The sequence below is a fragment of the Triticum dicoccoides genome, chromosome 2A, assembly GCF_002162155.2.
Source record: "Triticum dicoccoides isolate Atlit2015 ecotype Zavitan chromosome 2A, WEW_v2.0, whole genome shotgun sequence".
Taxonomy (NCBI): Eukaryota; Viridiplantae; Streptophyta; class Magnoliopsida; order Poales; family Poaceae; genus Triticum; species Triticum dicoccoides.
In genome coordinates, this window is record NC_041382.1 from 561,651,728 (window position 1) to 561,663,570 (window position 11,843).

At 44.8% G+C, this 11,843-nt stretch overlaps 1 protein-coding gene across 1 annotated transcript in view; it reads left to right on the forward strand.

Moving 5' to 3' along the window:
• Positions 1–4,665: 4,665 nt before the first annotated feature.
• The window catches only part of LOC119355374 (protease Do-like 8, chloroplastic), an 11,375-nt gene continuing 4,197 nt past the window's right edge, over positions 4,666–11,843 (forward strand). Inside the window, exons 1-9 of the mRNA XM_037622165.1 lie at positions 4,666–4,853; positions 5,078–5,199; positions 5,348–5,430; positions 5,526–5,624; positions 5,819–5,885; positions 6,043–6,118; positions 6,239–6,305; positions 7,094–7,311; positions 7,862–7,929. Coding sequence (XP_037478062.1) covers positions 4,720–4,853; positions 5,078–5,199; positions 5,348–5,430; positions 5,526–5,624; positions 5,819–5,885; positions 6,043–6,118; positions 6,239–6,305; positions 7,094–7,311; positions 7,862–7,929 — 934 coding nt within the window. The 5' untranslated portion in view covers positions 4,666–4,719. The remainder of the gene's footprint in view (positions 4,854–5,077; positions 5,200–5,347; positions 5,431–5,525; positions 5,625–5,818; positions 5,886–6,042; positions 6,119–6,238; positions 6,306–7,093; positions 7,312–7,861; positions 7,930–11,843) is intronic.

The window sequence follows — 11,843 nt, forward strand, 5'->3', positions numbered from 1 at the left end:
ATATATAGTGGGGAGATGGAGGACTTCTTACCTTGATCTTTGGTGCCTCCCTCTCCCTCTCCAACACCTCCTCCTCCTCCATAGTGCTTGGCGAAGCCCTGCTGGAGTACTACAGCTCCACCACCACCACGCCGTTGTGCTGCTGCTGGAGCCATCTTCCTCATCCTCTCCTCCCCCCTTGCTGGATCAAGAAGAAGGAGACGTTGCGCTAACCGTACGTGTGTTGAACGCGGAGGTGCCGTCCGTTTGGTGCTAGGATCTCCGGTGATTTGGATCACGTCGTGTACGACTATCTCATCCCCGTTCCTTGAACGCTTCCGCTCGCGATCTACAAAGGTATGTAGATGCAATCCGATCACTCGTTGCTAGATGAACTCCTAGATGGATCTTGATGAAACCGTAGGAAAATTTTGTTTTCTGCAACGTTCCCCAACAGCTTTACCTGGAATTAAGGTGGGTTGCACCTGCCTAGGCACTATCTCCAGGGATATGTTGGAAATCAGAATATATGATTCATTCTTAGAGAAAATTTTACACGCGTCACTTTAACATAATTGCATAGCAATCCAGTAAATTATGTAAGATTCAGTAGGAGGCAAGATATTGAAGATGTACTACTATTTCAGTTACATGATTCTATACATCTAAAACGGGTCACATGACTCCGTAACTGTTGTTAGAGAATATGTCTCGCTGCTCTGTAAAGTTATACAATCTCTACTGCGTTCCAATAAAGAGAATTTTACCATATAGAAGGATCCAATGAAGAAACTAATCCAGCTGAGTTCCAATAAATAGATCCTTCAAATGATCTGTCCTAATACAGCTGCCATATATTGGTACAGAGAAATCATATAAATTGTACTCAGTCGGATTTATTTTGTTTCATGACAGAGAAACCAAATACCTTTCGCTATTTTGGCATATATATTTATTCTTATATACTTGTGCAGTTTCGAATGATCCAACATATCTGCAATCATCAAACTTGAAGACATGTTGTTTAAGGCCTTATTTGCACCGCCTCTCTTTCTTTGTCTGCGCACCTCTTTCCTCCAATAATAATAATGAACAACTTTTTCCGGATTAGGTATTACATTGTTACAAATGTATGCTGAAGCTACTCCTTACGACAAGGAAAAAGAGGATGAATGCTTTCTATCTTCACCAGTTTTGTAGCATGTTCCAAATTGTTGGCTCTTTCTTATTTGAGGATTCATCATTTTTTTTGTAATTTAGAAGGTGACCTGAAAGCTTGACAAATATTCTAGAATACTTTTCCTTCGATCTTTATTTTTCTTCAGAACTCATTTCAGTTTCTATACGTACAAAACGTCTTACATCATTGTAAGTTAGTATGGTTGCCAACGCATAAACACATACAAAACCAGATAAATATTTTCTATCATGATAATTATTGGATTTTTTTTAGCCCTTTTACATTTCAATTAGTTCTTGTAAATCATCTTTATTTCATATAGAAGTCGTTGTAGTCACATATCATTTTCTATTTCCTATTATTCATAGTAGGTAGCTATATACTTTTGGCAGTCCACACAACCAAAAAATATATATAATTTAATCCAAATTAGTATAAATATATATTTTGCTATGCAGATTAGTAGAATAAAATAAAATTCGAGAATTAAGCATCTTGAACAATATGATTGCACCGTAAGGCAGTTTATACTTTTTTTTCCTGGTTACACTCGAAGAGAAGACTATACTACATGCCTATATTACTGCATTAATAAATAATTGCTGATTTTATTTAAATGAGAATATTTTCCTGCTATTACTCTATGCAGCAACATAACCACTATTGTGTCTTGCTTTTGAAAATACAATTTGAGCGACATCAAACATTGTGTATCCATTTGATTTATATTTTTAAAAACGTTTATTTTTTTATATTATGTGAATTCACCTGTTTTACGTGCATGCTTACTACTGATATCTAAGAGTAAAACTATTTTTGGTACCAAACCTGAAAAAACTGTAAAAAGGCAAAATGTCACTTTTACTAGAGATACTTCACGCGTTGCCACAAGGCTAGAGATTTGATTTCAAAGTTCAAACACAATATAAATTCAACCCACGTCGCGGGGCGCTGACTGCACGGAGAATGTGATGATTGATTTACCCTAAAAATAACTTGCTCAAAACTAAAGCATCTACCGGTCTACCCTGAAAAAACAAATCTACTAATTATAGCAAGACATCTAAAAATTACAAAAATGAATAAATAGTGATATCTAAAAGTAAAACAGTTTTAGATACCAAAACTGAAAATAGTAAAAGGGCAAAATATCACTTTTATTCCTGGTTTCCTTATTTGGCATTATTTTTTAGAAATAAAAATTATTCACTTTTGGATTCATTAAAAAAATGTAATTTTTTGCAAACATTTTTTTATGATAAACATTTAAGTTACGCATTACTCCCTCTGTCCGGGTTTATTAGGCCTCTCAGCCACAATAGTACGTCCCGATTTATAAGGCCCTTCTAATTAATTTTTTTGGAATCGAACTCATTCAGTTCCAGAGGACCGTGAGAAATTAACTACTCCCTCCGTTCCCAAATACTTGTCTTTCTAGGCATTTTAAATGGACACAGCATACGGATGCATGTAGACATATTTTAGACTATAGATTCACTCATTTTGCTCCGTATGTGATCATTTGTTGAAAAATCTTTAGAAAGACAAATATTTGGGAAGAGAGGGAGTAGCACATTGCATGCAGCGACCTAAACAGACGCATGTCTTCAGATTGGCCATGCTAGCGACCATGAATCAGCATGCGCGTGAACTCTGGGCTGCTGGCTGGATTACTTAGAGTGTGCATTAAATTACATGGCTATCGAAACGTACGTCACAATTAAACACTCACAATTAAACACTGGGAATTTTCACCTTAATCAAGGCCAGTTACTAGGTTTCTTGGTCCTGTCGATCTTGTCTTCGGGCCTAATAAACCCGGACGGAGGGAGTAAGTGTCAAAATCACACGGTGAGACTTGAATCCAAGGCGGTGCCGCTGCAAATCCACTTCCTCAACTATATTTTGTTTTCTTGTTATGGTTCAAAGGCTTTTAATTTTATTCTTAAAAATTATGGTGTGTGTGTGTGTTATTATTGTATACTTTTTTTGTACAATTTCTTTTGACAATTTTATCAGGCCATAATTGGGGGGATATGTTTAACGATTCACTTAAAGAACACAATGTGAGTAAAAAAAGAATCTTGGATCATGACAAGCAGAGTGAAATTTCCTCACAAACACCGTTACAAGTAATCTAGTGATGTATGAAATGAATTTAAGAGTTCATTTCAGCATGAACCATGTACCTATGACACGGTGACACTTAAATCATATTTAGCTTCTGTAAAACTTTGAACCACATTATAGACCACCAATTTCACTTTGAATCATGTTTTCAGTAGATTGACATGGTCCTGCTATATTGGTTCCACTTGTTTGTCAAAATGGCATGAAGCTCACACTTATATATAATTGCTCGCCACATCATGTCTTTCTCTGGCGCATATTCAATGTAATGTAGGTCTAGCCTGACCACACTATGTTTGTCTTTTTATGGCAATAATGAACATGGGGTGATGTACGCACGAAGAATTTAGAGGGATACACACGAGACGAAGATATGCCTAGGCCCATGCCCTCTGAGGGAGGTAATACTCTACTTACCTTTGTGACTTGCATTGATGGTTGCCTCGTATAAAGTTAGGGTTTTGTGCAAGCATGTTTGGTTTTACAATGATATTGGACCTAAGCTGGCTATGAAAATATAACGATCATATGTCATAGCCCGTATTATATAGGTGGACAAGGCTAGGGTTACAAGGAATCCGAGTCGGTATAGACTACCTGGTGCTCCTCAAATGCGACTGAACCTAATACATATGGTGACATACTTGTCTTGTATTCGTTGATGATGTGTATCTGCGTAGTGGACGGACTCGAGTCATCGGTTAATGTTCGCAAACCCTGGCCCTTCTAGTCAGGGCACGTGGAAGTAAGAAGCAAGGGTGGTATGAGGTGAGATATGATGCTGTTATGCTGGATTAAGAAACATCAATCATTCCATTGTTAGAGACATATAAGTAAATACATGCCCTATATGGTCAAACATGAGGGAGTGAGAATCAAGGCATGATAGAACAAAGCGAAGGGCGGCAGCGGCGAGAGCGCCAAAACAAATGACAAAAAGAAAAAAAAATAGAATGTGCTTCAAATTGTAACCTTATTTCGGGGGAATCCAAAGTGTAACTATCTCGCAAGTATAAATATGGAAGTATGGAACCGAGAAAAATTTAGAATTCCCGTTGTCATCGACAAGGTCAAGCCGACTCTGGTAGGAAAGTGACGACATCGGCGCGTCAGGGGCTTGTTCTGACGACAATAGTGGTCGCTTGGTGATCTCGAAATCTTGATGTAATTTTTATTATGTTTAAGATGCTTTGTGATTCCGGTGAAATTTATAACAGATTTGATCCTTTTCGTAAGAAATAAAGAGAGATAAACTTAGAATTTAGCTGACCTTGTGTGATGCATCCAGATATGCAATAACAACATACGTCGTGGACTTGAATGTGAAACGTCGTCCTTTCTCCAACCGCAAATTCCCCACATATCACCATGGTCTGAACTCTACCACGCCACACGCTTGGCCCGGACTACAGACTCCCCCCATTTATCGGATGCACTGCCTCGCCTGCGCCGCGCCCGCTGCAGCGGCCGCCGCTCGTGCTCCTGGAAGGCGCTTCGGCCGCCGGAGAGTGGTTGTCGACTGCATCGCCTCCGCAGACCGCAACGTGGAAGGAACGCCTCCGAGGTGAGCGCACCTCTCGCTGCATTTCTGCAAATTTTCGGACTACGCTGTTGTCAAGAGCACAATCATGCAGTCAGATTAGATAATTCCATCCATATTCCGTATCATAACTCAGAGTTTTTTTCCCGGAAAATTATCACTGTCTGTAGCTTCTAACAAACAGTATACTTGAGCTGAACTTCTAATAAACAACGCAACTGCTAATATGTGTGTGAATTTTCGTCCAGGTTAAGGGAAACATGTGAACTTTCTAAAATCTCAAGCAAAACACTGCTGTTTGCGTCAAAGAGGAAGATTCTTGCATTTTCGGCCTTTTGCCTTTGCTTACATTCTTCAAGGTACTTATCAGGTTCGGACTAGGTGACATGGTAATTAGGTGTTAATAGAAATTAATCCCATGTCTTTTCATGTACCAGATTATTTTACTCCTGTAACAGTGTCGGTTTATTGTGTCTGTGAACTTTCTATAACTTGGTATGTTCTTATTATTATCACAGCACTTGCTTTGGGCGATCCAACCGTCAAAATTGAGGATGTTACTCCAAAGATATTTCCATCTGGTCCATTGTTTCCAACCGAGGTCGCTACTCAGTACTCTGTTGAATCAACCTTACCCTATTTACTTGTTCTCACACCATATTTACATTTCTTTGAATTTTGCTGCCTGTGCAACAGAAACGGATCGCAGAGCTTTTTGAAACAAATACTTACTCAGTGGTCAACATTTTTGATGCGACACTGCGCCCCCAGCTCAATGTAACAGGGGTTGTTGAGGTAAACTGCACGCATGCTTGAATATTGTAAGTTTAGACCAAGGGTGTCTGGGTATGCTCCTAGAAACACTAGAAGGCTAATAATTGCTGATTTATTCTTGGATATCTTTTGCTTATGTACTTTCTAGATGACACAAAATTTCAAAAGATGTGAGAAGCTCTTGTTTGAAAGAAAGTTTTTAACATTCATTGTAGATCCCAGAAGGAAATGGTTCTGGAGTTGTTTGGGATGAGTCTGGTCATATTGTTACAAATTATCATGGTATGTCAATCACATGGTTATATATGTCTACCATATATGAACAACACAACCTACTCCTCTCATGCCTACTTTACAGTGCAACTCTTTTCCCTTGTACACAGTACACTGAATTTACTTTTGATATATGCATGTGTTCACGATGTTGGTATGATTATAGTGGTTGGCAATGCTCTTTCGAAAAATCCAAAGCTTGGTGAAGTTGTCGCACGTGTCAACATTCTTGCTGCCAAAGGGTAAGTTCTTATATAACTGCACTTGGTAGTATAATTTTCCATGAAATTTGTTGGGGCATTACTATTCCTTGTATATGCGTGCCAATTAACAGTAAATACTCTCCTATATCTGCTTGAAAGGATACAGAAAAATTTCGAAGGAATATTGATTGGTGCAGACCGCGCTAAAGATCTTGCTGTCCTTAAGGTAAAAGTTTCTTCTGACTAACTGTTCTGAACAAGGGTATGGTTTAACTAAAAATGCTGATGCTCTTATATAGAGAACTACTCCCTCCGTATTCTGAAATTAACTATTTAATGAAATTTATTTATACTCATGCCACATAAAGCTAAAAAAGAGAGCGAACAAACTTCAAAATGGGAGTGACTGGGGTTGGTCAGTAGAGACTTAAATCACTTAATGATTTATACTTTCACCATGACTCCTTGTCAATTAGTTTTGTTTTCTGTTCCTCGATTTCCTGTTGCCCGTTCGATGCTAAATAGATAGCATGCAACTAGTTTATCTTGTTTCTTTAGTTATGAGTGACATGACGTGATTCCAGTGAAATGGATATAAAAATGAGAGTTGACTTATGAGACCAAAGGATTGCGGAGTCATATTAGAGATTGAGATTACACGCCGTTCTGTATGTCTTGTCGTTTCATCTATATTGGGAATGTCACCATGGTATTTTAGAGTGCCAAGATGATTATGTTAACCTGCTAACATTGTGCTCACCCTATCCCCATCTGGTTCATGGACATGCATTGCAAGGGCTAGAATGTTTAATCTTGTTAGTACAAAAGAAGGCAGTCACAAACCAGTTCTGGAGCATGTCCAGTGCCAGTTTATTGATATTCACCTGAGTTCATCTTTAGTTAATCATAGTTATGTATGTTGCTTAAATTGTTTCTATAGTTCGCTTCATAAAACATCCCACTGAGCATTTTCTCTTTGTGAATCTCATATATTGGCATGTACATATGTGATAGGTGGACGCCCCTTCAGATATCTTGAAGCCAATTATTGTGGGGCAGTCCTCAGCTCTAAAAGTTGGTCAGCAATGCTTAGCAATTGGAAATCCTTTTGGTTTTGACCATACTCTGACTGTTGGTGTTATCAGTGGTTTAAATCGAGATATATTTAGTCAAGCTGGAGTGACAATTGGAGGTGGGATTCAAACAGATGCAGCTATTAACCCTGGGAACAGGTTTGTGGAGATGGTATAATCACCAAATTTCGTATAATCAGGAGCAATTCATAGCAAATTTTGCATTTCAAATTCCAGAACTTTTTTGAACTGAAAATTTCAGGGGAGGCCTGGACATTTCTGATTTCAGAACTTGTGTAGAAAGTAGAAACTACTGCTAGTGATACTGCTTTGAGGATTGGCAAATCTTTATATTTCATCATCTGTCACTTACAGTTAGACATTCCTAGGCATACGTGTTACTGGTTTCACCTAACTTGACAATTATGGTGTTTATATTCTTATTCAATACCACATTACTAAACAAAAAATTGCAAAACATGAAAGGTCTATATTGGTACACAGACAAAACTAGTATTAAATGTTGTTCTTTTGTAAGTGATTAGTATCAGAGTTCATAAGACGGGACACATAAACTTGGAGTTAAATTCCTGCTATGGTAGTTGGCATACTGATCATATAGCATAATAGTCTGGATCTTAGCACATATCATCCAAAATGTTTTACAAAGGATTTTACTAACCATATAGCCTGATGAATCTCGATGCAGTGGTGGTCCTTTGCTAGATTCGAAAGGGCACATGATTGGTATCAACACAGCAATTTTTACACAGACAGGTTAGGTTACTTCCATTTTGATATCTACTCCCTCCGTTCCAAAATAGATGACTCCACTTTGCACTAAAGTTAGTGTAAAGTGGAGTCATCTATTTTAGAACGGAGGGAGTACTATTCAAAAGTGCATTGTGAGATCACGATTGGGTCTATCAATCCATAAACTAGTAGTAATTTGATTTTGTTTGAGACGTTTGCAGATTTTTCTGCTTTCTATAGCTGAGCTATATCTCGGTCACTATGCCTGTTACCATTTAAAAGAGTATATCTAAATCTAAAATTAGTAAAATCACAATCACTGTCAACTATCATGATCTTAAGTTCTTAACTGGTGTTTATCTCACCTACTTGCTGTATTCAGTGTCATTTTATAAGTTACTCTGCTCATTGTACTGACTGTTACCGGTGATGGCATGTTTTGGATGACTTTTGTTTGTGATGAGGTGATCAGTGGGCAATATCATGACTAGAATTCATTTTTATTTTGTTTTCACACAGCATTCTGTTAGGAGCTAGGGTTCGGGCTCCTCTAGGTCGTAGGTGGTAGGGAAAGGAGGGAGCGGGGCGTGGGCTAGAACGCGGCGGCCGGCGGCGAGGCGCTGTCCTTGCGGCTGGGTGGCGGCGGCGCAGGAGAGGGAGAGGCTAGGGTTTAGGGTTCCGGCTCCTCTGGGAGCCGGGCAATAGAATAGTCTTATTGCTTAATCCTCAAAATAGTCTTACAACTTGTATATATAATCATAATCTGAAAATAAACTAAGATAACTTGGGCCTTAAGCCTGCCCAGTGGGCCCCCGGCGGCCATAGACCTGGCCAGTCATAACATCTCTCCCCGCCTGCGCAAACAGCTCGTCCTCGAGCTGAAAGTCGGGTTAGTGCTGGCGGAACTCCTCGCGTTGCTCCCAAGTAGCGTCCTCCTCTGGTAGTCCAGCCCACCGAATCAACACGTACCAGGAGCCTCGGCGCAGCTGAGCCTTCAGCGCCTTCTCCGGTGCAGGAAGGAGACGCCCGTCCGCGAGCGGCGGAAGCGCCGGTGGTGCCGCGGGTGGATCGCCGCGGAAAGGCTTGAGCAGCCTGACATGGAAGACATCATGGATCCGGGCACCTGCCGGAAGCTGAAGACGGTACGCCACTTTGCCAATGCGTTCCAGGATAGCAAAGGGACCGGCATAGCGAGGACCGAGCTTCTTCCTCGCGCGGGGGTCCAGTGACTGCGTAGAGAGATGAAGTAGACGCAGCCAGACCCAATCACCCACCGCGAACTCCACCTCGCGATGGTGGCCATCATAGTATCGTTTGGCCAACTGCTGGGCCTGGAGGAGTCGTTGCTGGACCTCCGCGAGCATCTCATCACGGCTCCTCAAAAGAGCCCCGGCTGCCTCGGTCCGCGCCGAGGCTGGATCAACCGGCAGAATCGGCGGGGGCGGCCGGCCATACACCACCTCAAAGGGCGTAGCACGGAGGGCGGAGTGGTAAGAGGTGTTGTAGCAGTACTCCGCCCACGAGAGCCAGTCCACCCATGCGCGAGGGCGATCACCTGTAACACAACGCAAATACATGGCAATCACCTTGTTAACGATCTCAGACTGGCCGTCTGTCTGAGGGTGGAAGGCGGTACTCAGGCGGAGCTTCACGCCTGCCAGTCGGAAGAGGGCGCGCCATACATGACCCGTGAACACAGGATCTCGATCACTGACGATCGAAGAAGGGAACCCGTGGAGACGGACAATGCCATCGAAGAAGGCCCGCGCGACAGATGCCGCTGAATATGGATGGCCAAGGGCGATGAAATGAGCATACTTGGAGAAGCGGTCGACCACCGTGAGAATGACGGACTTGCCGCCCACCTTGGGAAGGCCCTCGATGAAGTCCATGGAGATGTCCGCCCAAACCTGAGACGGGACCTCCAAGGGCTGAAGCATACCAGCTGGTCGCAGGGTCTCCGTTTTGTTGCGCTGGCACGTCATACAAGACCGTACCCAGTCGCGGACCAGGGCACGATCACCTGGAATGTAGAAGTCGGCGCGGAGGCGATGTAGCGTCTTCTGCACGCCCTCATGGCCCGCCGAGTGGGCGAGACGCAGCACCTGCTGACGAAGAACGTCGTGGTCCGGAACGAAGACGCGGCGCCAGTGGAGAAGCAGGCCGTCGGCTAGACGCCACGGCTCCTCTAGCTCGCCCGCCGCCAGCTGCTGCTGCAGGAGGAGGGCGTCGGCCGCGGCAGCGTTCGCCCGGCGAATGTCGGCGTAGAGGGTGAAAGAGGGCCCGGTGATGATGCAGAAGGCAGCCCCTTCCGCCGCACCATCGTCCACATCGGCGTCACGCCGAGACAGGGCGTCGACGACGGTGTTGAGGCGACCCGGCCGGTACTCGACGGTAAAATCAAAGCCAAAGAGTTTACTGATCCACTGGTGCTGGGGAACTGTCGAGAGCCTCTGATCCAGCATGAACTTGAGGCTGTAGTGGTTCGTGCGGATCCGGAAGGAACGGCCCCAAAGATAGGGCCGCCAATGGCGTACTGCCTGCACCAACCCAATGAGCTCACGCTCATACGCCGCCAATTTAAGATGGCGGGCAGCAAAGGGGCGGCTGAAGAAGGCGAGGGGTCCATCGCCCTGGTGCAGGACCGCACCAAACCCCGCACCGGAAGCGTCGCAGTCGTGAGGGCCCCCTTGAGGGCCTCGAACGCTGAAGTGGCCTCCGTATCCCAAGAGAAGGCGTCGCGGCGGAGGAGACGCGTGAGCGGGGCCGCGATAAGGCCAAACTCCCGGATGAACTTCCGGTAGTACCCGGCAAGACCAAGGAAGCCGCGAAGAGCCCGCGGAGACTGCGGAATGGGCCAGGCGGCGACGGCCGCCACCTTGTCGGCGTCCATGGCCACACCCTCGGCCGAGATGACGTGGCCGAGGTAAGCGACCGAAGGTGTCCCGAACGAGCACTTCGAGCGCTTAAGATGAAGATGATGCGCCCGAAGCTCGTTGAAGACGATGGCCACATGCTGGAGGTGCTCTGCCCAAGAGGCGCTGTAGATAAGAATGTCATCAAAGAAAACGAGCACAAACCGACGTAAGTAGGGCCGGAGGACATCGTTCATCAAGGCCTGAAATGTTGCCGGGGCGTTGGCGAGGCCAAAGGGCATCACCAAGAACTCGAAGTGGCCGTGATGGGTCCGGAACGCCGTCTTGGCGATGTCGTCGGGATGCATGCGCACCTGATGATACCCCGACCGGAGGTCCAGTTTGGTGAAGAAGCGCGCACCATGTAGCTCATCCAGGAGTTCATCGACCACCGGAATAGGAAACTTATCCTTAATTGTGAGAGCATTAAGGGCGCGGTAGTCGATGCAGAAGCGCCAAGTGTCGTCCGACTTACGTACGAGGAGGACCGGCGCCGTAAAGGGTGATGTAGAGATACGGATAATGCCCGCGGCAAGCATGATGGCGCACTGCTGCTCCAACTCATCCTTCTGCAACTGAGGGTACCGGTAGGGCCGTACTGCCACCGGAGCCGAGCCCGGCAGGAGATGAATACGGTGGTCGTAGACCCGGGCCGGCGGAAGGCCCTGGGGTTCCGCAAAAAGATCACCGTGCTGCTGCAGGAGGTGATCCAGCAGCGGATGCTCGGCCTCCGTGGTGGCCGCGGCTAGCTGGAGTGGGGGTGACGCCGGGGTGCCGCCAACGCCCTCCCACCGGATGCGGCGGCCGAGGCGCCAGAGAGTCATCGTCAGGGTGTCGAAGTCCCAAAGGATGGGACCGAGAGTCCGCAAAAAGTCGACGCCGAGGATGAAGTCGAAGCAGCCCAAGTCGATGCCGGCACATGTGATGGTGAAGTGCTCGTCGCCGATAGTAATGGGAACGTCCCGAGCGAGCCCATGGCATCGGAGGCGGTCGCCATTAGCGACGGTGACCCGCAGCTGCTCC